The following is a 26184-nucleotide window of genomic DNA, read 5'->3' as shown; positions in this document are numbered from 1 at the left end:
CATGGTGCTTGCCTACGGAGCTGTGAGGGGAACGGCACCTCAGTACCTTCAGGCTCTGATCAGGCCCTACACCCAAACAAGGGCACTGCGTTCATCCACCTCTGGCCTGCTCGCCTCCCTACCACTGAGGAAGCACAGTTCCCGCTCAGCCCAGTCAAAACTGTTCGCTGCTCTGGCACCCCAATGGTGGAACAAACTCCCTCACGACGCCAGGACAGCGGAGTCAATCACCACCTTCCGGAGACACCTGAAACCCCACCTCTTCAAGGAATACCTAGGATAAAGCAATCCTTCTGCCCCCCCCCCCCCCCTTAAAAGATTTAGATGCACTATTGTAAAGTGGCTGTTCCACTGGATGTCATAAGGTGAATGTACCAATTTATACGTCGCTCTGGATAAGAGCGTCTGCTAAATGACTTAAATGTAATGTAAATGTAAAAATGTTAAGAATGCATTGTTCAGATATTGCATTAGTAGTTCCCTAACATATTTACCTTGTTCTCTGGGAGTTAAACACTATGGGGGAGGAGTGTAGTATCTAGGATCTACATCTGTTTATATTAGTTACTATGCTGTTACTAAGCAGTGATGTATTACGACAGTGTACGTTACTACACCTAATAGGAAATGCACATGCGCACTAGTGTGCCCGGGAAAACTGTAGAGCACGAGAGGTTTTGACTAAACGAAAACTGACTGTACTCCCGTCTCCTGCCTTGTTATTTCTCCACAACACAAATATTACACACATCAAGGAATAAAAATAAGAATCCTTGCATCACATCACTCTGCAGTGTTCCGGACTCACATTAACCAACTGACTAGATCACTGATCCAAACTGATACATTGAGGAGATTGAAATATTGTTAACCTAAACATTTTCCTCTGCATGCTACCTAGCAGTAGCCACCACAGCCATTTTGAAATGGCCGTGTCAGCCAATCAGCTCCGTTGTTGCTCAAACGGGGACATGCCATTCCATAATGGCTGCTTTGTCTACTGCTAGCTAGCATGAGGACGGAAAGGCCATGTTGCCGGAAAACAAGCAGTATTTCAATCTTTTCGATGTATCAGTTTGGATAAAAGTAACATTTGGAGAACAGTGTTATATCCCATCACTGCACTGAGGCAGCAGGTGGCCTAGTGGTTAGATTGTTGGGCCTGCCACCAAAAGGTTGCTAGATCGAATCTCTGAGCTGACAAGGTACAAATCTGTTGTTTCTCCCCTGGTCAAGGCAGTTAACCCACTATTCCTAGTCTGTCATTGTAAATAAGAGTTTGTTCTTAACTGACTTGCCTAGTTAGACAAAATGGAGGTTTGTTTTCAGACCCATATCTCACACCAGCTCCGCAGGGTCTTAATCTAACCATGATGGCATTCCCTCTAATTGTTTTCGGCACTGAGCAAATTTCAGTCCTAGTACTTTCCCAAACTAACTGATATTAGAAGTCTGGATAGTTGAAGGGAATATGGAGGTAACTACACCGAGCATAATGGAAGGCCATATTGCATTCACCCATTCAGGCATCAGTGTCCTTGTATCTAACTGGGACAGGCTAGGATTCAATCTAAAAAGCTAGCTGGTTTCCGTCTATATACGTTTTACTCACCTAGACCAAGGTTAGTGACACAATATAGACAATATGGTTCTAGCTCTATCTAGCCAATTGAGAATGATAGAGATATCATCTTTATAAACACTGAATTTACAAAAAGTTAAGAATACCTGCTCTTTCCATGACCTAGACTGACCAGGTAAATCCAGATGAAAGCTATGATCACTTACTGATGTCACTTGTTAAATCCACTTCATCAGTATAGATTTAGGGGAGGAGACAGGTTAAAGGATTTTTAAGCCTCGAGACAATTGAGACATGGATTTTGTATGTGTTACATTCAGAGAGTGAATGGGCAAGACAAAACATTTACGTGCCTATAAAACGGGGTATGTTATTAGGTGGCGGTTTCCCGTGTGTATCAAGAATGTCCACCACCCAAAGGACATCCAGCCATCCTGACACAGCTGTGGAAAGCCATGGAGTCAACATGGGCCAGTATCCCTGTAGAGTCCATGCCCCGATGAATTTAGGCTTTTCTGAGGACAAAAGGGGGGGATGGGGTGGGACTTCCTATAGGTTAAGGTAAGATCACAGAATTCCATACAGGTCACCAGGGGGGATCAGCCAATGAATTATGCTCATGAGAAAACATTCCATATCTGCAGCTGGCAGTAAACCACCAACCTTGGCTTTATACCTGTTCAAACACACTCTTGTTGGCAGTGTGCACTCTTTCAGTTTGTTTGCCAACTCATAGACGTAGTAGAAGAAGAAAATGGACTACTTAAAAATGGAGATGGCCTCAATGGCGCTGCCCGTGCTCTTGCAGACACCATAATGGGACAGATACAATGATACGATGTCTATCTAAGTATATGGTTACGGAGAATAGTCCCATATGAGATTGTTAGGTCACGTCATCCCCTTTCGTGTTGTCGTCGTGGCAACAGGTCGGGAACAGCTCCTGAGTGAAGGCGAGGCATGCAGCCGTGTCTGCCCGTCTCCGTAGTTCGTCAGTTTTCCAGCCTCGTAGTCCAGCAGCATTCTGATGCGGGAGTGGTGACAGTGGCCAGCCACCGTTTCCAGGTGTAACAGTATAACTTTAGTCCGTCCCCTTGCGCGAACCAGGGACCCTCTGCACACATCAACAACAGTCACCCACGAAGCATCGTTACCCATCGCTCCACAAAAGCCTCGGCCCTTGCAGAGCAAGGGGATCCACTACTTCAACGTTTCAGAGCAAGTGACGTCACCGACTGAAAGGCTGCTAGCGCGCACCACCGCTACCTAGCTAGCCATTTCACATCGGTTACACAGGCACCCATTGTGCCAGGTGCTCAGCTGGCGCTCATCCAGCTGGAGGCTCTAGGGAAGATCGTTCATTCCCACCATACACCGTTTCCCCTTTTCCTTCCTAGGGATGCCCTCGTACGTTCTCCTGGGAGAGGAGCAGGTGATCGTTGGCCGTGCAAGGGTCAAAGGTCAGGGTGCAGCGGTCTGAGGAGGAGGGCGAAGGGAACATGTGAGAAGACAATTAGGTGTACATAATATCTATGATAGTTTTATGTTAAAGTAAGGAACAACCACATACATTCGCTGAGGTTCTGCTTCCCAGCTAGGTTACATGGAGCAGCTGGACTGGGGATCACAGCCAGGATGGTGCACTTATCCTGGGCTGAACCTACTGAAGTGGGTTGGGGGATGGGGAAGAGAAGGGAGATTGGTGGAGAGACACAGAGACATATTTTAAAAGATTGGAGATTACTATCCCTAACAATAAAATCCTTCATACATTGAGGTAAGGTTACCATGCTTGTCCTGCCCCACAGCTGTAAACACAGCCTCGTACAGGTCCTCAGACACTAGCTGGAGATCCCTTACAGGATGTCTGTCACCCCACTGAGCCCCTCCTACAGTTTAGGGGTCACACCCACTTGAATGTTCTTCATATGACGAACCTCCACCAGCCGAGTCTCCAACAGAGCAAATGAGGAAAATATGATATATTATGATTTATGTTAGTAACAATACAATATGGGAATTTTATCCCAAAGCTACCTACAGCTAACATATATATTTATGTATGTGATCTATGTAAATAAAGGAGTATAACACAGCTGTAAAACTGTGAAGGACTATATGGTGGAGGCCTACCCATTTCCCAGGAGCATTGTAAAAAGTGGATTTGGGTACAGTGTTTATTTCCCCCTAATATCTTTGAAGATTACACCTAAAATAATTAGGCCTACTTCTTTCTACTGCTGATCTGAGACCATTAGGGTTAAACACTACAGATATAAATGCAATATATGGAGTAGAAAAGATTGCCTGCCCACCAAAGAATCAACATACGTTCTACATGGTCTATTTCTATCTGAATGTAACACCTCAATCAAGCTTGTTAATTGATCGTTAAGTCCTGTTTGTCAGGTAAAAGGTCATTAGTGGCCTATATAAGCCTCATACAGGCCACGGGAAGACATTACCTGTTGATAACACAGACTATTCTCATGATCATGGGAGGTGTGAGAGAATTACTGCTCTTTGCGATGACTGTGGGGGTTGTCAAAGGTTGGTTCACTAAAGTTTTATTTGGATTGAAGGGATTTGTTTGGGAAATATGCAGAACTTTACAAGTGTGAGATTAAAATTTGACTGTTTCTTCCGCGTTGGTCAACTTTTATTCTTCACTGCTATTAATATATGTAGTTATTTTGTGTCAACTCCACTTCTGTTAACACTTTCTCCTCAGTTTCTTGTTACCCTGTTGGAAAGTCCCAGAAGCAAGAGCAAGTCTCTCTGCAGAGCAGACTTGGAGGTAAGTGTTTCTTTCCACAACCCTTCTAGCTTTGTACTGTGTCTATGGTGCTGCTGTGTTTGACACTCATTCAACACCATAGAGTAACTCAGTTGTCTAAATAATGTTGTCAAACTCTTTGATTTGGTCATTTTGCTTGTGTACCTTAACCTACGTTTTTCAGAGCTGTCATCAAATGACGTCTCCATTGTGCATGCCCTGGCCTTGCTCCGATCCATAGGGTCTGACGCTAAACAAGACAGAGAAGGTACGGCCTGAAACGTATACTTTTAAATCTGTGTTGGGTTCATGTTGCTCAACATTCTAATGGCAATTTGGTCTAGACCGTGTAGAACAGCTGTGTTGCTGTAGAATACCCAACTGTTCCTTTATGTTTTCTCTCCAGAGAATTTAGAGACTAATGAAGTAGAATCCCAAGCTTCTCCAAACCATGGTAGCTCTACGGCAAATGATGCCCTGTCCTCTGACGACGCTACCTCTGGAGCTGCCCCTGGCCCGTCTGACGACGCTACCTCTGAAGCTGCCCCTGGCCCGTCTGACGACGCTACCTCTGAAGCTGCCACTGGCCCGTCTGACGACGCTACGTCTGAAGCTGCCACTGGCCCGTCTGACGACGCTACGTCTGAAGCTGCCACTGGCCCGTCTGACGACGCTACGTCTGAAGCTGCCACTGGCCCGTCTGACGACGCTACGTCTGAAGCTGCCACTGGCCCGTCTGACGACGCTACGTCTGAAGCTGCCACTGGCTCGTCTGACGACGCTACGTCTGAAGCAGCCACTGGCCCGTCTGACAACGCTACGTCTGAAGCAGCCACTGGCCCTTCTGACGACGCTACCTCTGAAGCTGCCACTGGCCCGTCTGACGACGCTAGCGCTGCCACTGGCCCGTCTGACGACGCTACCTCCGAGGCTGCCACTGGCCTGTCTGACGACGCTACCTCCGAGGCTGCCACTGGCCCGTCTGACGACGCTAGCTCTGCCACTGGTGCGTCTGACGACGCTACCGCTACCTCCGAAGCTGCCACTGGCCCGTCTGACGACGCTACCTCCGAAGCTGCCACTGGCCCGTCTGACGACGCTACCTCCGAAGCTGCCACTGGCCCGTCTGACGACGCTAGCGCTGCCACTGGTCCGTCTGACGACGCTACCGCTACCTCTGAAGCTGCCACTGGCTCGTCTGACGACGCTAGAGCTGCCACTGGCCCGTCTGACGACGCTACCGCTAGAGCTGCCACTGGCCCGTCTGACGACGCTACCGCTAGAGCTGCCACTGGCCCGTCTGACGACGCTACCGCTGAAGCTGCCACTGGCCCGTCTGACGACGCTACCGCTGAAGCTGCCACTGGCCCGTCTGACGACGCTACCGCTGAAGCTGCCACTGGCCCGTCTGACGACGCTACCGCTGAAGCTGCCGCTGGCCCGTCTGACGACGCTACCGCTGAAGCTGCCGCTGGCCCGTCTGACGACGCTACCGCTGAAGCTGCCGCTGGCCCGTCTGACGACGCTACCGCTGAAGCTGCCGCTGGCCCGTCTGACGACGCTACCGCTGAAGCTGCCGCTGGCCCGTCTGACGACGCTACCGCTGAAGCTGCCGCTGGCCCGTCTGACGACGCTTCCGCTACCTCTGAAGCTGCCGCTGGCCAGTCTGACCATGCCATTGAGGAACTGTTAATTTCTGCATCTGAGCCCCCGTTGACCACAAACATGGATATCTGATGTGGGACATGGTGCTCGGTGTCCATGCAAGAGTTCATGGGTATTCTAGTCCAGGTTGTGTGTAACTGCATTTTCTTGTTTTGGCTCAATTAAACGTTATCTGTAATACTTGTGTCCTCAGTATTGTTTTGACAGTTCCTACTTGCAGTTGAGGTCTATGACTTGAGTAACTGTGGTGATGGCAACATTTATTTTGCATTATAACCATGCTTTGGCATCAGCAATATGTTTACTTTGACCCCTGTGCTTAAATCACCATTTGCCTTAAGCTACATTTGGTCAAATTATGCTAGTAGCATCACATGATGTGGAATGGGTTCTAGTTCATTTAAACTTGATGGTTGTGGAACTGAGTTTTGGGTTTGTACATTAGGCTGTTGCTAGAATCGGGGTTAATGGTGTCAGTGCTAACTAATATCACGGTTGTCAACTTGCATTTAAATGACTCTTTTGGGTATCTTCTCTCGTAACTGACTTGGTTTCCAATTAGTGAATGCTTACATGTAAAACCAGCTCTCGTATCATTAGCCCATCTTTTTGGCGGGTTGTCTTCATATCCCAGTGCCAATCCAAACTTTCAGGTTTAAATAAGTCAATGCTAACCTGTCTTAGCTGGCAGGCTGCTATCATGTCCAGGCTCTCCCAGAGTTGCTTGTAGCGCCGCTAACCTAGGGTTTGAGGGCAGGAACAGTTTGACCAGGATTTCCCACCCACTCCGATTTACATGGGATAAACCATTGGAAGAAACCGGTAAATTTCTATGTGAAGCGTGAGGAAGTCTGTTCATACAGGCCTTCTCTAGCCGCATGATGAAGGTATCTGCTGATGAAGGTATCTGCTGTAATTCAAACATTTCTGTGGCACCGCTTTACTCAATTATGCCAACCAAATCCAGATAGCAAATGTTCTGAAAGAGCTGCAAAACCTGGACCCATACAAATCAGCTGGGTTTGACAATCTAGACCCTCTAATCTGAAACTATCCGCCGCCATTGTCGCAACCCCTATTACCAGCCTGTTCAACCTCTCTTTCATATCGTCTGAGATCCCCAAGGATTGGAAAGCTGAAGCGGTCATCCCCTTCTTCAAAGGGGGAGACACCCTGGACCTAAACTGTTAGACCTATATCCATCCTGCCTAAGGTCTTCGAAAGCCAAGTTAATAAACAGATCACTGACCATCTCGAATTCCATTGACCTCCTCCACTGTGCAATCCGGTTTCCGAGCCGGTCACGGATGCACCTCAGCCACGCTCAAGGTACTAAACGATATAACCGCCATCGATAAAAGACAGTACTGTGCAGCCGTCTTCATCGACCTGGCCAAGGCTTTCGACTCTGTCAATCACCATATTCTTAACGGCAGACTCGGTAGCCTCGGTTTTTCTGATGACTGCCATGTCTGGTTCACCAACTACTTTGCAGACATAGCTCAGTGTGTCAAATCGGAGTGCATGTCTGGTCCTCTGGCGGTTCCGACCTAGAATATGTGGACATCTATAAATACCTAGGTGTCTGGCTAGACTGTAAACTCTCCTTCCAGACTCATATCAAACATCTCCAATCCAAAATAAAATCAAGAATCGGCTTCCTATTTCGCAACAAAGCCCCCTTCACTCACGCCGCCAAACTTACCCTAGTAAAACTGACTATCTTACCGATCCTCGACTTCGGCGATGTCATCTACAAAATAGCTTCCAATACTCTACTCAGCAAACTAGATGCAGTTTATCATAGTGCCATCCGTTTTGTTACTAAAACACCTTATACCACCCACCACTGCGACCTGTATGCTCTAGTCGGCTGGCCCTCGCTTCATATTCGTCGCCAGACCCGCAGGCTCCAGGTCATCTATAAGTCTATGCTAGGTAAAGCTCCGCCTTATCTCAGTTCACTAGTCACGATAACAACACCCACCCGTAGCACGTGTTCCAGCATGTATATCTCACTGGTCATCCCCAAATCCAACACCTCTTTTGGCCGCCTTTCCTTCCAGTTCTCTGCTGCCAGTGACTGGAACCAATTGAAAAAAATCGCTGAAGTTGGAGACTTTTATTTCCCTCACCAACTTTAAACATCAACTATCTGAGCAGCTAACTGATCGCTGCAGCTGTACATAGTCCATCTGTAAGTAGCCCACCCAATCTACCTACCTCATCCCCATACTGTTTTTATTTCATTTACTTTTCTGCTTTTTTGCACACCAGTATCTATACTTGCACATCATTATCTGCTCATTTATCACTCCAGTGTTAATCTGCTAAATTGTAATTATTTGCTCCTATGACCTATTTATTGCCTACCTCCTCATGCCTTTTGCACACACTGTATATAGACTTTCTTTTTTCTACTGTGTCATTGGCTTGTTTATTGTTTATCCCATGTGTAACTCTGTGTTGTTCTCTGTGTCACACTGCTTTGCTTATCTTGGCCAGAATTTCTTGATGATGCTCTTCGAGACAAGTTTGTATGTGGTCTCACAGGTGAAGCATATCACAGAAGGCTTCTGTCAGAGAAGGACCTGACCTTTCGGAAAGCCTGTGATATCGCACTTGGACTCGAGCTTGCCCACAGGGATACTATTGAGCTATCGGGATATGCAGAACGTCAGAAAGGTGTTCACAAGGTCAGTGATGCACGTGGTGAAAAAGGCTCACAAAAGTCACACTTTTCTCAGTCCCGTCCTCAAGGTTACACAAGAACAAAGCAGCCCACATCTCAAAGGTCTAAGCCAAGTTGCTACAGATGTGGGGGAGATAATCATCAGCACAGTGAATGTCGATTCCAAAACGTAAAGTTCCACAATTGTGGAAAGGTTGGACATTTACAGAAAGTGTGTAAAGCCTCAAAACGCACAGCGAGAGCGCACTAAGTGTCAGACGCAGCACAAGAAGAGGAAGGTACTACTGAAACAGTATTGGAACTGTCCACAGTGTACACAGCTCAACAACAAAAAGATGGAATCTATCTCAACATGGAGTTAGCGTGAAAACCGGTAAAAAAGCAGCTGGACACGAGCGTCTGTATCTCTGGTTCCAGAGAGACTCTACAAAGAAAAACTGAAAGAGTGCCCTCTTCAGCCAGCGTCCATCCGCCTTTCTTCATACACTGGTGACACTATTCCTGTGTTAGGGCAGATCCAGGTACCAGTCCGGTATGAGGGGAAGGAGTGGACGCTACCGCTTGTCATTGTTAAAGGAGAAAAATCAGCCTTGCTAGGCAGAAATTGGCTACAAAAGATCAAGTTGAACTGGGGAGAAATCTTCAGTCTGAGAAAGGACAAACCAGTGAGTCAGGCTACACTCACTAACATGCTGGAGAAGCACAAAGAAGTTTTCAAAGATGGCTACGGCGAAATACAAGACTTCACAGCAAAAGTCAGAGTGCAAGAAGGAACCAAGCCTATCTTTCACAAACCACGTCCAGTTCCCTATGCTCTTAAGGAAGCAGTAGAGAAGGAACTGGACCGCCTACAGAAGAATAACATAATCACGAAAGTAGCGAGAAGCGACTGGGCCGCTCCGATTGTTGTAGTCCCAAAGAAAGACAAGACCGTCAGAATGTGCGGTGACTACAAGGTCACAGTAAATCGCTGCATACTACCAGAGGAATATCCACTACCAAACGCTGAAGATCTGTTTGCCACTCTAGCTGGTGGGAAGGTTTTCAGTAAGCTGGACCTGGCATTTGCTTATCAGCAACTGAAGCTGGATCCGGAGTCAGAACAGTATCTGACCATCAATACACACAAGGGGCTATTCAGATTCAATCGCTTGGCCTACGGAATCTCGACAGCTCCAGCGATATTCCAACACACAATGGTTTAGGACATTCAACAGCATGTAGGCCACTGCTCACCTTGTGAAGCTGTTCGCAACAAGCCTGCTGCTGCAGCTCTTCATCCATGGTCCTGGGCTGCGACACCTTGGGAACGCATCCATGTGGATTACGCCGAGATTGACAAGCAACATTTCCTTGTTGTCGTCGATGTCCATTCCAAGTGGATGGAAGTGTTCCCTACTCAACTGACCACAGCTGAGAAGACCATCAATCTTCTCAGACACCTGTTCGCATCCTTTGGACTAGTCAAGGAGCTCGTATCGGACAATGGCCCTCCTTTCACGTCAAACGATTTTGAAATGTTTCTCAAGAACAATGGAGTAAGGCACATCCTGTCACCACCTTACCATCCGGCATCAAACGGATCAGCGGAGAGAGCCGTGCAAACCTTTAAGAAGGCCTGGACTAGACTCGAGGTCCAGTCTGTGCCCACCCACCAAAGGCTTCCCCGGTTCCTGTTTACTTACCGTAACACACCACACACAGTAACGGAATGTACACCAGCTGAACTGTTTCTGAGACGCCAACCACGTACCCGCCTGACATTGTTGAAACCAGACTTGTCAAGCACTGTGGCAAAGCACCAGCTACAGCAGAAGAAAGCTCATGACAGACACTCAAAGACTGTCAGAGAATTCAAAGAGGGAGAGATGGTGATGGTACGTGATTTCAGACACCCCAAGAGCCTGTGGAACCCAGGTGTGATCTTGCAACGCAAAGGACCTTTGACTTACCAAGTCCAAATTGGTCATCGCCAGGTCAACGTTCATGTGGATCATCTGCTACGGTCCAACGCCCCAGCAGAGACACGCCGAGAGAACAATAATGACTCCCAGGACTATTCTCCTGACTGTGGACGTACGGGAGAGACAGAGCCTGACCTTCCACCCGAACCTGGCCCATCACCGGAAGCCCAGGAGGAGCGGAGATATCCTATTCGACAGCGAAAGGCACCTCAAAAGCTTGACCTGTGAGTTGAGCTGTTTAAGGTAACAGACAGTAAAACAAACAAACACTTTAATATGTCCTAGATAAAAGGAAAGAAAAAGGACATTACCTGGGTTAGTTATTAGGACACAAACTCCATCTTCGGGGCAGAATAATCCCCTGGATTTGTGCTGGGCTCTGAAAAGTCTGCTTCAACCAGGTCTCCTGCTATCTCTCTCAGAATGACCTTCTTGATCCAAATCAGTCAGGTTTCAAGACTAGTCACTCAACTGAGACTGCTCTTCTCTGTATCACGGAGGCGCTCCGCACTGCTAAAGCTAACTCTCTCTCCTCTGCTCTCATCCTTCTAGACCTATCGGCTGCCTTCGATACTGTGAACCATCAGATCCTCCTCTCCACCCTCTCCGAGTTGGGCATCTCCGGCGCGGCCCACGCTTGGATTGCGTCCTACCTGACAGGTCGCTCCTACCAGGTGGCGTGGCGAGAATCTGTCTCCTCACCACGCGCTCTCACCACTGGTGTCCCCCAGGGCTCTGTTCTAGGCCCTCTCCTATTCTCGCTATACACCAAGTCACTTGGCTCTGTCATAACCTCACATGGTCTCTCCTATCATTGCTATGCAGACGACACACAATTAATCTTCTCCTTTCCCCCTTCTGATGACCAGGTGGCGAATCGCATCTCTGCATGTCTGGCAGACATATCAGTGTGGATGACGGATCACCACCTCAAGCTGAACCTCGGCAAGACGGAGCTGCTCTTCCTCCCGGGGAAGGACTGCCCGTTCCATGATCTCGCCATCACGGTTGACAACTCCATTGTGTCCTCCTCCCAGAGCGCTAAGAACCTTGGCGTGATCCTGGACAACACCCTGTCGTTCTCAACTAACATCAAGGCGGTGGCCCGTTCCTGTAGGTTCATGCTCTACAACATCCGCAGAGTACGACCCTGCCTCACACAGGAAGCGGCGCAGGTCCTAATCCAGGCACTTGTCATCTCCCGTCTGGATTACTGCAACTCGCTGTTGGCTGGGCTCCCTGCCTGTGCCATTAAACCCCTACAACTCATCCAGAACGCCGCAGCCCGTCTGGTGTTCAACCTTCCCAAGTTCTCTCACGTCACCCCGCTCCTCCGCTCTCTCCACTGGCTTCCAGTTGAAGCTCGCATCCGCTACAAGACCATGGTGCTTGCCTACGGAGCTGTGAGGGGAACGGCACCTCAGTACCTTCAGGCTCTGATCAGGCCCTACACCCAAACAAGGGCACTGCGTTCATCCACCTCTGGCCTGCTCGCCTCCCTACCACTGAGGAAGCACAGTTCCCGCTCAGCCCAGTCAAAACTGTTCGCTGCTCTGGCACCCCAATGGTGGAACAAACTCCCTCACGACGCCAGGACAGCGGAGTCAATCACCACCTTCCGGAGACACCTGAAACCCCACCTCTTCAAGGAATACCTAGGATAAAGCAATCCTTCTGCCCCCCCCCCCCCCCTTAAAAGATTTAGATGCACTATTGTAAAGTGGCTGTTCCACTGGATGTCATAAGGTGAATGTACCAATTTATACGTCGCTCTGGATAAGAGCGTCTGCTAAATGACTTAAATGTAATGTAAATGTAAAAATGTTAAGAATGCATTGTTCAGATATTGCATTAGTAGTTCCCTAACATATTTACCTTGTTCTCTGGGAGTTAAACACTATGGGGGAGGAGTGTAGTATCTAGGATCTACATCTGTTTATATTAGTTACTATGCTGTTACTAAGCAGTGATGTATTACGACAGTGTACGTTACTACACCTAATAGGAAATGCACATGCGCACTAGTGTGCCCGGGAAAACTGTAGAGCACGAGAGGTTTTGACTAAACGAAAACTGACTGTACTCCCGTCTCCTGCCTTGTTATTTCTCCACAACACAAATATTACACACATCAAGGAATAAAAATAAGAATCCTTGCATCACATCACTCTGCAGTGTTCCGGACTCACATTAACCAACTGACTAGATCACTGATCCAAACTGATACATTGAGGAGATTGAAATATTGTTAACCTAAACATTTTCCTCTGCATGCTACCTAGCAGTAGCCACCACAGCCATTTTGAAATGGCCGTGTCAGCCAATCAGCTCCGTTGTTGCTCAAACGGGGACATGCCATTCCATAATGGCTGCTTTGTCTACTGCTAGCTAGCATGAGGACGGAAAGGCCATGTTGCCGGAAAACAAGCAGTATTTCAATCTTTTCGATGTATCAGTTTGGATAAAAGTAACATTTGGAGAACAGTGTTATATCCCATCACTGCACTGAGGCAGCAGGTGGCCTAGTGGTTAGATTGTTGGGCCTGCCACCAAAAGGTTGCTAGATCGAATCTCTGAGCTGACAAGGTACAAATCTGTTGTTTCTCCCCTGGTCAAGGCAGTTAACCCACTATTCCTAGTCTGTCATTGTAAATAAGAGTTTGTTCTTAACTGACTTGCCTAGTTAGACAAAATGGAGGTTTGTTTTCAGACCCATATCTCACACCAGCTCCGCAGGGTCTTAATCTAACCATGATGGCATTCCCTCTAATTGTTTTCGGCACTGAGCAAATTTCAGTCCTAGTACTTTCCCAAACTAACTGATATTAGAAGTCTGGATAGTTGAAGGGAATATGGAGGTAACTACACCGAGCATAATGGAAGGCCATATTGCATTCACCCATTCAGGCATCAGTGTCCTTGTATCTAACTGGGACAGGCTAGGATTCAATCTAAAAAGCTAGCTGGTTTCCGTCTATATACGTTTTACTCACCTAGACCAAGGTTAGTGACACAATATAGACAATATGGTTCTAGCTCTATCTAGCCAATTGAGAATGATAGAGATATCATCTTTATAAACACTGAATTTACAAAAAGTTAAGAATACCTGCTCTTTCCATGACCTAGACTGACCAGGTAAATCCAGATGAAAGCTATGATCACTTACTGATGTCACTTGTTAAATCCACTTCATCAGTATAGATTTAGGGGAGGAGACAGGTTAAAGGATTTTTAAGCCTCGAGACAATTGAGACATGGATTTTGTATGTGTTACATTCAGAGAGTGAATGGGCAAGACAAAACATTTACGTGCCTATAAAACGGGGTATGTTATTAGGTGGCGGTTTCCCGTGTGTATCAAGAATGTCCACCACCCAAAGGACATCCAGCCATCCTGACACAGCTGTGGAAAGCCATGGAGTCAACATGGGCCAGTATCCCTGTAGAGTCCATGCCCCGATGAATTTAGGCTTTTCTGAGGACAAAAGGGGGGGATGGGGTGGGACTTCCTATAGGTTAAGGTAAGATCACAGAATTCCATACAGGTCACCAGGGGGGATCAGCCAATGAATTATGCTCATGAGAAAACATTCCATATCTGCAGCTGGCAGTAAACCACCAACCTTGGCTTTATACCTGTTCAAACACACTCTTGTTGGCAGTGTGCACTCTTTCAGTTTGTTTGCCAACTCATAGACGTAGTAGAAGAAGAAAATGGACTACTTAAAAATGGAGATGGCCTCAATGGCGCTGCCCGTGCTCTTGCAGACACCATAATGGGACAGATACAATGATACGATGTCTATCTAAGTATATGGTTACGGAGAATAGTCCCATATGAGATTGTTAGGTCACGTCATCCCCTTTCGTGTTGTCGTCGTGGCAACAGGTCGGGAACAGCTCCTGAGTGAAGGCGAGGCATGCAGCCGTGTCTGCCCGTCTCCGTAGTTCGTCAGTTTTCCAGCCTCGTAGTCCAGCAGCATTCTGATGCGGGAGTGGTGACAGTGGCCAGCCACCGTTTCCAGGTGTAACAGTATAACTTTAGTCCGTCCCCTTGCGCGAACCAGGGACCCTCTGCACACATCAACAACAGTCACCCACGAAGCATCGTTACCCATCGCTCCACAAAAGCCTCGGCCCTTGCAGAGCAAGGGGATCCACTACTTCAACGTTTCAGAGCAAGTGACGTCACCGACTGAAAGGCTGCTAGCGCGCACCACCGCTACCTAGCTAGCCATTTCACATCGGTTACACAGGCACCCATTGTGCCAGGTGCTCAGCTGGCGCTCATCCAGCTGGAGGCTCTAGGGAAGATCGTTCATTCCCACCATACACCGTTTCCCCTTTTCCTTCCTAGGGATGCCCTCGTACGTTCTCCTGGGAGAGGAGCAGGTGATCGTTGGCCGTGCAAGGGTCAAAGGTCAGGGTGCAGCGGTCTGAGGAGGAGGGCGAAGGGAACATGTGAGAAGACAATTAGGTGTACATAATATCTATGATAGTTTTATGTTAAAGTAAGGAACAACCACATACATTCGCTGAGGTTCTGCTTCCCAGCTAGGTTACATGGAGCAGCTGGACTGGGGATCACAGCCAGGATGGTGCACTTATCCTGGGCTGAACCTACTGAAGTGGGTTGGGGGATGGGGAAGAGAAGGGAGATTGGTGGAGAGACACAGAGACATATTTTAAAAGATTGGAGATTACTATCCCTAACAATAAAATCCTTCATACATTGAGGTAAGGTTACCATGCTTGTCCTGCCCCACAGCTGTAAACACAGCCTCGTACAGGTCCTCAGACACTAGCTGGAGATCCCTTACAGGATGTCTGTCACCCCACTGAGCCCCTCCTACAGTTTAGGGGTCACACCCACTTGAATGTTCTTCATATGACGAACCTCCACCAGCCGAGTCTCCAACAGAGCAAATGAGGAAAATATGATATATTATGATTTATGTTAGTAACAATACAATATGGGAATTTTATCCCAAAGCTACCTACAGCTAACATATATATTTATGTATGTGATCTATGTAAATAAAGGAGTATAACACAGCTGTAAAACTGTGAAGGACTATATGGTGGAGGCCTACCCATTTCCCAGGAGCATTGTAAAAAGTGGATTTGGGTACAGTGTTTATTTCCCCCTAATATCTTTGAAGATTACACCTAAAATAATTAGGCCTACTTCTTTCTACTGCTGATCTGAGACCATTAGGGTTAAACACTACAGATATAAATGCAATATATGGAGTAGAAAAGATTGCCTGCCCACCAAAGAATCAACATACGTTCTACATGGTCTATTTCTATCTGAATGTAACACCTCAATCAAGCTTGTTAATTGATCGTTAAGTCCTGTTTGTCAGGTAAAAGGTCATTAGTGGCCTATATAAGCCTCATACAGGCCACGGGAAGACATTACCTGTTGATAACACAGACTATTCTCATGATCATGGGAGGTGTGAGAGAATTACTGCTCTTTGCGATGACTGTGGGGGTTGTCAAAGGTTGGTTCACTAAAGTTTTATTTGGATTGAAGGGATTTGTTTGGGAAATATGCAGAACTTTACAAGTGTGAGATTAAAATTTGACTGTTTCTTCCGCGTTGGTCAACTTTTATTCTTCACTGCTATTAATATATGTAGTTATTTTGTGTCAACTCCACTTCTGTTAACACTTTCTCCTCAGTTTCTTGTTACCCTGTTGGAAAGTCCCAGAAGCAAGAGCAAGTCTCTCTGCAGAGCAGACTTGGAGGTAAGTGTTTCTTTCCACAACCCTTCTAGCTTTGTACTGTGTCTATGGTGCTGCTGTGTTTGACACTCATTCAACACCATAGAGTAACTCAGTTGTCTAAATAATGTTGTCAAACTCTTTGATTTGGTCATTTTGCTTGTGTACCTTAACCTACGTTTTTCAGAGCTGTCATCAAATGACGTCTCCATTGTGCATGCCCTGGCCTTGCTCCGATCCATAGGGTCTGACGCTAAACAAGACAGAGAAGGTACGGCCTGAAACGTATACTTTTAAATCTGTGTTGGGTTCATGTTGCTCAACATTCTAATGGCAATTTGGTCTAGACCGTGTAGAACAGCTGTGTTGCTGTAGAATACCCAACTGTTCCTTTATGTTTTCTCTCCAGAGAATTTAGAGACTAATGAAGTAGAATCCCAAGCTTCTCCAAACCATGGTAGCTCTACGGCAAATGATGCCCTGTCCTCTGACGACGCTACCTCTGGAGCTGCCCCTGGCCCGTCTGACGACGCTACCTCTGAAGCTGCCCCTGGCCCGTCTGACGACGCTACCTCTGAAGCTGCCACTGGCCCGTCTGACGACGCTACGTCTGAAGCTGCCACTGGCCCGTCTGACGACGCTACGTCTGAAGCTGCCACTGGCCCGTCTGACGACGCTACGTCTGAAGCTGCCACTGGCCCGTCTGACGACGCTACGTCTGAAGCTGCCACTGGCCCGTCTGACGACGCTACGTCTGAAGCTGCCACTGGCTCGTCTGACGACGCTACGTCTGAAGCAGCCACTGGCCCGTCTGACAACGCTACGTCTGAAGCAGCCACTGGCCCTTCTGACGACGCTACCTCTGAAGCTGCCACTGGCCCGTCTGACGACGCTAGCGCTGCCACTGGCCCGTCTGACGACGCTACCTCCGAGGCTGCCACTGGCCTGTCTGACGACGCTACCTCCGAGGCTGCCACTGGCCCGTCTGACGACGCTAGCTCTGCCACTGGTGCGTCTGACGACGCTACCGCTACCTCCGAAGCTGCCACTGGCCCGTCTGACGACGCTACCTCCGAAGCTGCCACTGGCCCGTCTGACGACGCTACCTCCGAAGCTGCCACTGGCCCGTCTGACGACGCTAGCGCTGCCACTGGTCCGTCTGACGACGCTACCGCTACCTCTGAAGCTGCCACTGGCTCGTCTGACGACGCTAGAGCTGCCACTGGCCCGTCTGACGACGCTACCGCTAGAGCTGCCACTGGCCCGTCTGACGACGCTACCGCTAGAGCTGCCACTGGCCCGTCTGACGACGCTACCGCTGAAGCTGCCACTGGCCCGTCTGACGACGCTACCGCTAGAGCTGCCACTGGCCCGTCTGACGACGCTACCGCTGAAGCTGCCACTGGCCCGTCTGACGACGCTACCGCTGAAGCTGCCGCTGGCCCGTCTGACGACGCTACCGCTGAAGCTGCCGCTGGCCCGTCTGACGACGCTACCGCTGAAGCTGCCGCTGGCCCGTCTGACGACGCTACCGCTGAAGCTGCCGCTGGCCCGTCTGACGACGCTACCGCTGAAGCTGCCGCTGGCCCGTCTGACGACGCTACCGCTGAAGCTGCCGCTGGCCCGTCTGACGACGCTACCGCTGAAGCTGCCGCTGGCCCGTCTGACGACGCTTCCGCTACCTCTGAAGCTGCCGCTGGCCAGTCTGACCATGCCATTGAGGAACTGTTAATTTCTGCATCTGAGCCCCCGTTGACCACAAACATGGATATCTGATGTGGGACATGGTGCTCGGTGTCCATGCAAGAGTTCATGGGTATTCTAGTCCAGGTTGTGTGTAACTGCATTTTCTTGTTTTGGCTCAATTAAACGTTATCTGTAATACTTGTGTCCTCAGTATTGTTTTGACAGTTCCTACTTGCAGTTGAGGTCTATGACTTGAGTAACTGTGGTGATGGCAACATTTATTTTGCATTATAACCATGCTTTGGCATCAGCAATATGTTTACTTTGACCCCTGTGCTTAAATCACCATTTGCCTTAAGCTACATTTGGTCAAATTATGCTAGTAGCATCACATGATGTGGAATGGGTTCTAGTTCATTTAAACTTGATGGTTGTGGAACTGAGTTTTGGGTTTGTACATTAGGCTGTTGCTAGAATCGGGGTTAATGGTGTCAGTGCTAACTAATATCACGGTTGTCAACTTGCATTTAAATGACTCTTTTGGGTATCTTCTCTCGTAACTGACTTGGTTTCCAATTAGTGAATGCTTACATGTAAAACCAGCTCTCGTATCATTAGCCCATCTTTTTGGCGGGTTGTCTTCATATCCCAGTGCCAATCCAAACTTTCAGGTTTAAATAAGTCAATGCTAACCTGTCTTAGCTGGCAGGCTGCTATCATGTCCAGGCTCTCCCAGAGTTGCTTGTAGCGCCGCTAACCTAGGGTTTGAGGGCAGGAACAGTTTGACCAGGATTTCCCACCCACTCCGATTTACATGGGATAAACCATTGGAAGAAACCGGTAAATTTCTATGTGAAGCGTGAGGAAGTCTGTTCATACAGGCCTTCTCTAGCCGCATGATGAAGGTATCTGCTGATGAAGGTATCTGCTGTAATTCAAACATTTCTGTGGCACCGCTTTACTCAATTATGCCAACCAAATCCAGATAGCAAATGTTCTGAAAGAGCTGCAAAACCTGGACCCATACAAATCAGCTGGGTTTGACAATCTAGACCCTATATTTCTGAAACTATCCGTCGCCATTGTCGCAACCCCTATTACCAGCCTGTTCAACCTCTCTTTCATATCGTCTGAGATCCCCAAGGATTGGAAAGCTGCAGCGGTCATCCCCTTCTTCAAAGGGGGAGACACCCTGGACCTAAACTGTTACAGACCTATATCCATCCTGCCTAAGGTCTTCGAAAGCCAAGTTAATAAACAGATCACTGACCATCTCGAATTCCATTGACCTCCTCCACTGTGCAATCCGGTTTCCGAGCCGGTCACGGGTGCACCTCAGCCACGCTCAAGGTACTAAACGATATAACCGCCATCGATAAAAGACAGTACTGTGCAGCCGTCTTCATCGACCTGGCCAAGGCTTTCGACTCTGTCAATCACCATATTCTTAACGGCAGACTCGGTAGCCTCGGTTTTTCTGATGACTGCCATGTCTGGTTCACCAACTACTTTGCAGACATAGCTCAGTGTGTCAAATCGGAGTGCATGTCTGGTCCTCTGGCGGTTCCGACCTAGAATATGTGGACATCTATAAATACCTAGGTGTCTGGCTAGACTGTAAACTCTCCTTCCAGACTCATATCAAACATCTCCAATCCAAAATAAAATCAAGAATCGGCTTTCTATTTCGCAACAAAGCCTCCTTCACTCACGCCGCCAAACTTACCCTAGTAAAACTGACTATCTTACCGATCCTCGACTTCGGCGATGTCATCTACAAAATAGCTTCCAATACTCTACTCAGCAAACTAGATGCAGTTTATCATAGTGCCATCCGTTTTGTTACTAAAACACCTTATACCACCCACCACTGCGACCTGTATGCTCTAGTCGGCTGGCCCTCGCTTCATATTCGTCGCCAGACCCGCAGGCTCCAGGTCATCTATAAGTCCATGCTAGGTAAAGCTCCGCCTTATCTCAGTTCACTAGTCACGATAACAACACCCACCCGTAGCACGTGTTCCAGCATGTATATCTCACTGGTCATCCCCAAATCCAACACCTCTTTTGGCCGCCTTTCCTTCCAGTTCTCTGCTGCCAGTGACTGGAACCAATTGAAAAAAATCGCTGAAGTTGGAGACTTTTATTTCCCTCACCAACTTTAAACATCAACTATCTGAGCAGCTAACCGATCGCTGCAGCTGTACATAGTCCATCTGTAAGTAGCCCACCCAATCTACCTACCTCATCCCCATACTGTTTTTATTTCATTTACTTTTCTGCTTTTTTGCACACCAGTATCTATACTTGCACATCATTATCTGCTCATTTATCACTCCAGTGTTAATCTGCTAAATTGTAATTATTTGCTCCTATGACCTATTTATTGCCTACCTCCTCATGCCTTTTGCACACACTGTATATAGACTTTCTTTTTTCTACTGTGTCATTGGCTTGTTTATTGTTTATCCCATGTGTAACTCTGTGTTGTTCTCTGTGTCACACTGCTTTGCTTATCTTGGCCAGAATTTCTTGATGATGCTCTTCGAGACAAGTTTGTATGTGGTCTCACAGGTGAAGCATATCACAGAAGGCTTCTGTCAGAGAAGGACCTGACCTTTCGGAAAGCCTGTGATATCGCACTTGGACTCGAGCTTGCCCACAGGGATACTATTGAGCTATCGGGATATGCAGAACGTCAGAAAGGTGTTCACAAGGTCAGTGATGCACGTGGTGAAAAAGGCTCACAAAAGTCACACTTTTCTCAGTCCCGTCCTCAAGGTTACACAAGAACAAAGCAGCCCACATCTCAAAGGTCTAAGCCAAGTTGCTACAGATGTGGGGGAGATAATCATCAGCACAGTGAATGTCGATTCCAAAACGTAAAGTTCCACAATTGTGGAAAGGTTGGACATTTACAGAAAGTGTGTAAAGCCTCAAAACGCACAGCGAGAGCGCACTAAGTGTCAGACGCAGCACAAGAAGAGGAAGGTACTACTGAAACAGTATTGGAACTGTCCACAGTGTACACAGCTCAACAACAAAAAGATGGAATCTATCTCAACATGGAGTTAGCGTGAAAACCGGTAAAAAAGCAGCTGGACACGAGCGTCTGTATCTCTGGTTCCAGAGAGACTCTACAAAGAAAAACTGAAAGAGTGCCCTCTTCAGCCAGCGTCCATCCGCCTTTCTTCATACACTGGTGACACTATTCCTGTGTTAGGGCAGATCCAGGTACCAGTCCGGTATGAGGGGAAGGAGTGGACGCTACCGCTTGTCATTGTTAAAGGAGAAAAATCAGCCTTGCTAGGCAGAAATTGGCTACAAAAGATCAAGTTGAACTGGGGAGAAATCTTCAGTCTGAGAAAGGACAAACCAGTGAGTCAGGCTACACTCACTAACATGCTGGAGAAGCACAAAGAACTTTTCAAAGATGGCTACGGCGAAATACAAGACTTCACAGCAAAAGTCAGAGTGCAAGAAGGAACCAAGCCTATCTTTCACAAACCACGTCCAGTTCCCTATGCTCTTAAGGAAGCAGTAGAGAAGGAACTGGACCGCCTACAGAAGAATAACATAATCACGAAAGTAGCGAGAAGCGACTGGGCCGCTCCGATTGTTGTAGTCCCAAAGAAAGACAAGACCGTCAGAATGTGCGGTGACTACAAGGTCACAGTAAATCGCTGCATACTACCAGAGGAATATCCACTACCAAACGCTGAAGATCTGTTTGCCACTCTAGCTGGTGGGAAGGTTTTCAGTAAGCTGGACCTGGCATTTGCTTATCAGCAACTGAAGCTGGATCCGGAGTCAGAACAGTATCTGACCATCAATACACACAAGGGGCTATTCAGATTCAATCGCTTGGCCTACGGAATCTCGACAGCTCCAGCGATATTCCAACACACAATGGTTTAGGACATTCAACAGCATGTAGGCCACTGCTCACCTTGTGAAGCTGTTCGCAACAAGCCTGCTGCTGCAGCTCTTCATCCATGGTCCTGGGCTGCGACACCTTGGGAACGCATCCATGTGGATTACGCCGAGATTGACAAGCAACATTTCCTTGTTGTCGTCGATGTCCATTCCAAGTGGATGGAAGTGTTCCCTACTCAACTGACCACAGCTGAGAAGACCATCAATCTTCTCAGACACCTGTTCGCATCCTTTGGACTAGTCAAGGAGCTCGTATCGGACAATGGCCCTCCTTTCACGTCAAACGATTTTGAAATGTTTCTCAAGAACAATGGAGTAAGGCACATCCTGTCACCACCTTACCATCCGGCATCAAACGGATCAGCGGAGAGAGCCGTGCAAACCTTTAAGAAGGCCTGGACTAGACTCGAGGTCCAGTCTGTGCCCACCCACCAAAGGCTTCCCCGGTTCCTGTTTACTTACCGTAACACACCACACACAGTAACGGAATGTACACCAGCTGAACTGTTTCTGAGACGCCAACCACGTACCCGCCTGACATTGTTGAAACCAGACTTGTCAAGCACTGTGGCAAAGCACCAGCTACAGCAGAAGAAAGCTCATGACAGACACTCAAAGACTGTCAGAGAATTCAAAGAGGGAGAGATGGTGATGGTACGTGATTTCAGACACCCCAAGAGCCTGTGGAACCCAGGTGTGATCTTGCAACGCAAAGGGCCTTTGACTTACCAAGTCCAAATTGGTCATCGCCAGGTCAACGTTCATGTGGATCATCTGCTACGGTCCAACGCCCCAGCAGAGACACGGCGAGAGAACAATAATGACTCCCAGGACTATTCTCCTGACTGTGGACGTACGGGAGAGACAGAGCCTGACCTTCCACCCGAACCTGGCCCATCACCGGAAGCCCAGGAGGAGCGGAGATATCCTATTCGACAGCGAAAGGCACCTCAAAAGCTTGACCTGTGAGTTGAGCTGTTTAAGGTAACAGACAGTAAAACAAACAAACACTTTAATATGTCCTAGATAAAAGGAAAGAAAAAGGACATTACCTGGGTTAGTTATTAGGACACAAACTCCATCTTCGGGGCAGAATAATCCCCTGGATTTGTGCTGGGCTCTGAAAAGTCTGCTTCAACCCAGTAGTTGAAAAATGTTAAGAATGCATTGTTCAGATATTGCATTAGTAGTTCCCTAACATATTTACCTTGTTCTCTGGGAGTTAAACACTATGGGGGAGGAGTGTAGTATCTGGGATCTACATCTGTTTATATTAGTTACTATGCTGTTACTAAGCAGTGATGTATTACGACAGTGTACGTTACTACACCTAATAGGAAATGCACATGCGCACTAGTGTGCCCGGGAAAACTGTAGAGCACGAGAGGTTTTGACTAAACGAAAACTGACTGTACTCCCGTCTCCTGCCTTGTTATTTCTCCACAACACAAATATTACACACATCAAGGAATAAAAATAAGAATCCTTGCATCACATCACTCTGCAGTGTTCCGGACTCACATTAACCAACTGACTAGATCACTGATCCAAACTGATACATTGAGGAGATTGAAATATTGTTAACCTAAACATTTTCCTCTGCATGCTACCTAGCAGTAGCCACCACAGCCATTTTGAAATGGCCGTGTCAGCCAATCAGCTCCGTTGTTGCTCAAACGGGGACATGCCATTCCATAATGGCTGCTTTGTCTACTGCTAGCTAGCATGAGGACGGAAAGGCCATGTTGCCGGAAAACAAGCAGTATTTCAATCTTTTCGATGTATCAGTTTGGATAAAAGTAACATTTGGAGAACAGTGTTATATCCCATCACTGCACTGAGGCAGCAGGTGGCCTAGTGGTTAGATTGTTGGGCCTGCCACCAAAAGGTTGCTAGATCGAATCTCTGAGCTGACAAGGTACAAATCTGTTGTTTCTCCCCTGGTCAAGGCAGTTAACCCACTATTCCTAGTCTGTCATTGTAAATAAGAGTTTGTTCTTAACTGACTTGCCTAGTTAGACAAAATGGAGGTATGTTTTCAGACCCATATCTCACACCAGCCCGCAGGGTCTTAATCTAACCATGATGGCATTCCCTCTAATTGTTTTCGGCACTGAGCAAATTTCAGTCCTAGTACTTTCCCAAACTAACTGATCTTAGAAGTCTGGATAGTTGAAGGGAATATGGAGGTAACTACACCGAGCATAATGGAAGGCCATATTGCATTCACCCATTCAGGCATCAGTGTCCTTGTATCTAACTGGGACAGGCTAGGATTCAATCTAAAAAGCTAGCTCGTTTCCGTCTATATACGTTTTTACTCACCTAGACCAAGGTTAGTGACACAATATAGACAATATGGTTCTAGCTCTATCTAGCCAATAGAGAATGATAGAGATATCATCTTTATAAACACTGAATTTACAAAAAGTTAAGAATACCTGCTCTTTCCATGACCTAGACTGACCAGGTAAATCCAGATGAAAGCTATGATCACTTACTGATGTCACTTGTTAAATCCACTTCATCAGTATAGATTTAGGGGAGGAGACAGGTTAAAGGATTTTTAAGCCTCGAGACAATTGAGACATGGATTTTGTATGTGTTACATTCAGAGAGTGAATGGGCAAGACAAAACATTTACGTGCCTATAAAACGGGGTATGTTATTAGGTGGCGGTTTCCCGTGTGTATCAAGAATGTCCACCACCCAAAGGACATCCAGCCATCCTGACACAGCTGTGGAAAGCCATGGAGTCAACATGGGCCAGTATCCCTGTAGAGTCCATGCCCCGATGAATTTAGGCTTTTCTGAGGACAAAAGGGGGGGATGGGGTGGGACTTCCTATAGGTTAAGGTAAGATCACAGAATTCCATACAGGTCACCAGGGGGGATCAGCCAATGAATTATGCTCATGAGAAAACATTCCATATCTGCAGCTGGCAGTAAACCACCAACCTTGGCTTTATACCTGTTCAAACACACTCTTGTTGGCAGTGTGCACTCTTTCAGTTTGTTTGCCAACTCATAGACGTAGTAGAAGAAGAAAATGGACTACTTAAAAATGGAGATGGCCTCAATGGCGCTGCCCGTGCTCTTGCAGACACCATAATGGGACAGATACAATGATACGATGTCTATCTAAGTATATGGTTACGGAGAATAGTCCCATATGAGATTGTTAGGTCACGTCATCCCCTTTCGTGTTGTCGTCGTGGCAACAGGTCGGGAACAGCTCCTGAGTGAAGGCGAGGCATGCAGCCGTGTCTGCCCGTCTCCGTAGTTCGTCAGTTTTCCAGCCTCGTAGTCCAGCAGCATTCTGATGCGGGAGTGGTGACAGTGGCCAGCCACCGTTTCCAGGTGTAACAGTATAACTTTAGTCCGTCCCCTCGCGCGAACCAGGGACCCTCTGCACACATCAACAACAGTCACCCACGAAGCATCGTTACCCATCGCTCCACAAAAGCCTCGGCCCTTGCAGAGCAAGGGGATCCACTACTTCAACGTTTCAGAGCAAGTGACGTCACCGACTGAAAGGCTGCTAGCGCGCACCACCGCTACCTAGCTAGCCATTTCACATCGGTTACACAGGCACCCATTGTGCCAGGTGCTCAGCTGGCGCTCATCCAGCTGGAGGCTCTAGGGAAGATCGTTCATTCCCACCATACACCGTTTCCCCTTTTCCTTCCTAGGGATGCCCTCGTACGTTCTCCTGGGAGAGGAGCAGGTGATCGTTGGCCGTGCAAGGGTCAAAGGTCAGGGTGCAGCGGTCTGAGGAGGAGGGCGAAGGGAACATGTGAGAAGACAATTAGGTGTACATAATATCTATGATAGTTTTATGTTAAAGTAAGGAACAACCACATACATTCGCTGAGGTTCTGCTTCCCAGCTAGGTTACATGGAGCAGCTGGACTGGGGATCACAGCCAGGATGGTGCACTTATCCTGGGCTGAACCTACTGAAGTGGGTTGGGGGATGGGGAAGAGAAGGGAGATTGGTGGAGAGACACAGAGACATATTTTAAAAGATTGGAGATTACTATCCCTAACAATAAAATCCTTCATACATTGAGGTAAGGTTACCATGCTTGTCCTGCCCCACAGCTGTAAACACAGCCTCGTACAGGTCCTCAGACACTAGCTGGAGA

The 26184-nt window shown here is 47.6% G+C and overlaps 4 protein-coding genes across 4 annotated transcripts; all 4 read left to right on the top strand.

The window, feature by feature from the left end:
- Window positions 1-3469: 3469 nt before the first annotated feature.
- LOC129848159 (polysialoglycoprotein-like) lies at window positions 3470-6203 on the top strand. The gene is made up of 4 exons (XM_055915635.1): window positions 3470-4132; window positions 4314-4379; window positions 4543-4626; window positions 4765-6203. The coding sequence occupies exons 1-4, from the start codon at window positions 4072-4074 to the stop codon at window positions 6093-6095; spliced, it is 1542 nt and encodes a 513-aa protein (XP_055771610.1). The 5' UTR covers window positions 3470-4071; the 3' UTR covers window positions 6096-6203.
- A 952-nt stretch (window positions 6204-7155) lies between these two features.
- Window positions 7156-11099, top strand: LOC129848158 (uncharacterized protein K02A2.6-like). The gene has a single exon (XM_055915634.1). It carries the CDS (start codon window positions 10098-10100, stop codon window positions 10905-10907), a length of 810 nt encoding a protein of 269 aa, XP_055771609.1. The 5' UTR covers window positions 7156-10097; the 3' UTR covers window positions 10908-11099.
- A 4422-nt stretch (window positions 11100-15521) lies between these two features.
- On the top strand, window positions 15522-23451 carry LOC129848154 (polysialoglycoprotein-like). Its single transcript, XM_055915629.1, has 4 exons — window positions 15522-16192; window positions 16374-16439; window positions 16603-16686; window positions 16825-23451. The coding sequence occupies exons 1-4, from the start codon at window positions 16132-16134 to the stop codon at window positions 18189-18191; spliced, it is 1578 nt and encodes a 525-aa protein (XP_055771604.1). The 5' UTR covers window positions 15522-16131; the 3' UTR covers window positions 18192-23451.
- On the top strand, window positions 22197-23451 carry LOC129848155 (uncharacterized protein K02A2.6-like). Its single transcript, XM_055915631.1, has one exon. It carries the CDS (start codon window positions 22197-22199, stop codon window positions 23004-23006), a length of 810 nt encoding a protein of 269 aa, XP_055771606.1. The 3' UTR covers window positions 23007-23451.
- Window positions 23452-26184: the final 2733 nt, after the last annotated feature.

The sequence above is a fragment of the Salvelinus fontinalis genome, unplaced genomic scaffold (genome assembly GCF_029448725.1).
Source record: "Salvelinus fontinalis isolate EN_2023a unplaced genomic scaffold, ASM2944872v1 scaffold_1022, whole genome shotgun sequence".
NCBI lineage: Eukaryota > Metazoa > Chordata > Actinopteri > Salmoniformes > Salmonidae > Salvelinus > Salvelinus fontinalis.
The sequence above is the reverse complement of the archived record's forward strand: the minus strand, read 5'-3'. Positions and strand labels throughout refer to the sequence as shown.

Bases quoted from the DNA above. Each gene is read 5' to 3' on its own strand.
- LOC129848159 (XM_055915635.1), top strand. From the start codon at position 4,072: ATGATCATGGGAGGTGTGAGAGAATTACTGCTCTTTGCGATGACTGTG. The intron at 4,133-4,313 runs GTTGGTTCACTA...CTTTCTCCTCAG, and splicing joins GACTGTGGGGGTTGTCAAAG to TTTCTTGTTACCCTGTTGGA. The intron at 4,380-4,542 runs GTAAGTGTTTCT...TACGTTTTTCAG, and splicing joins TCTGCAGAGCAGACTTGGAG to AGCTGTCATCAAATGACGTC.
- LOC129848158 (XM_055915634.1), top strand. From the start codon at position 10,098: ATGGAAGTGTTCCCTACTCAACTGACCACAGCTGAGAAGACCATCAAT.
- LOC129848154 (XM_055915629.1), top strand. From the start codon at position 16,132: ATGATCATGGGAGGTGTGAGAGAATTACTGCTCTTTGCGATGACTGTG. The intron at 16,440-16,602 runs GTAAGTGTTTCT...TACGTTTTTCAG, and splicing joins TCTGCAGAGCAGACTTGGAG to AGCTGTCATCAAATGACGTC. The intron at 16,687-16,824 runs GTACGGCCTGAA...TTTTCTCTCCAG, and splicing joins CGCTAAACAAGACAGAGAAG to AGAATTTAGAGACTAATGAA.
- LOC129848155 (XM_055915631.1), top strand. From the start codon at position 22,197: ATGGAAGTGTTCCCTACTCAACTGACCACAGCTGAGAAGACCATCAAT.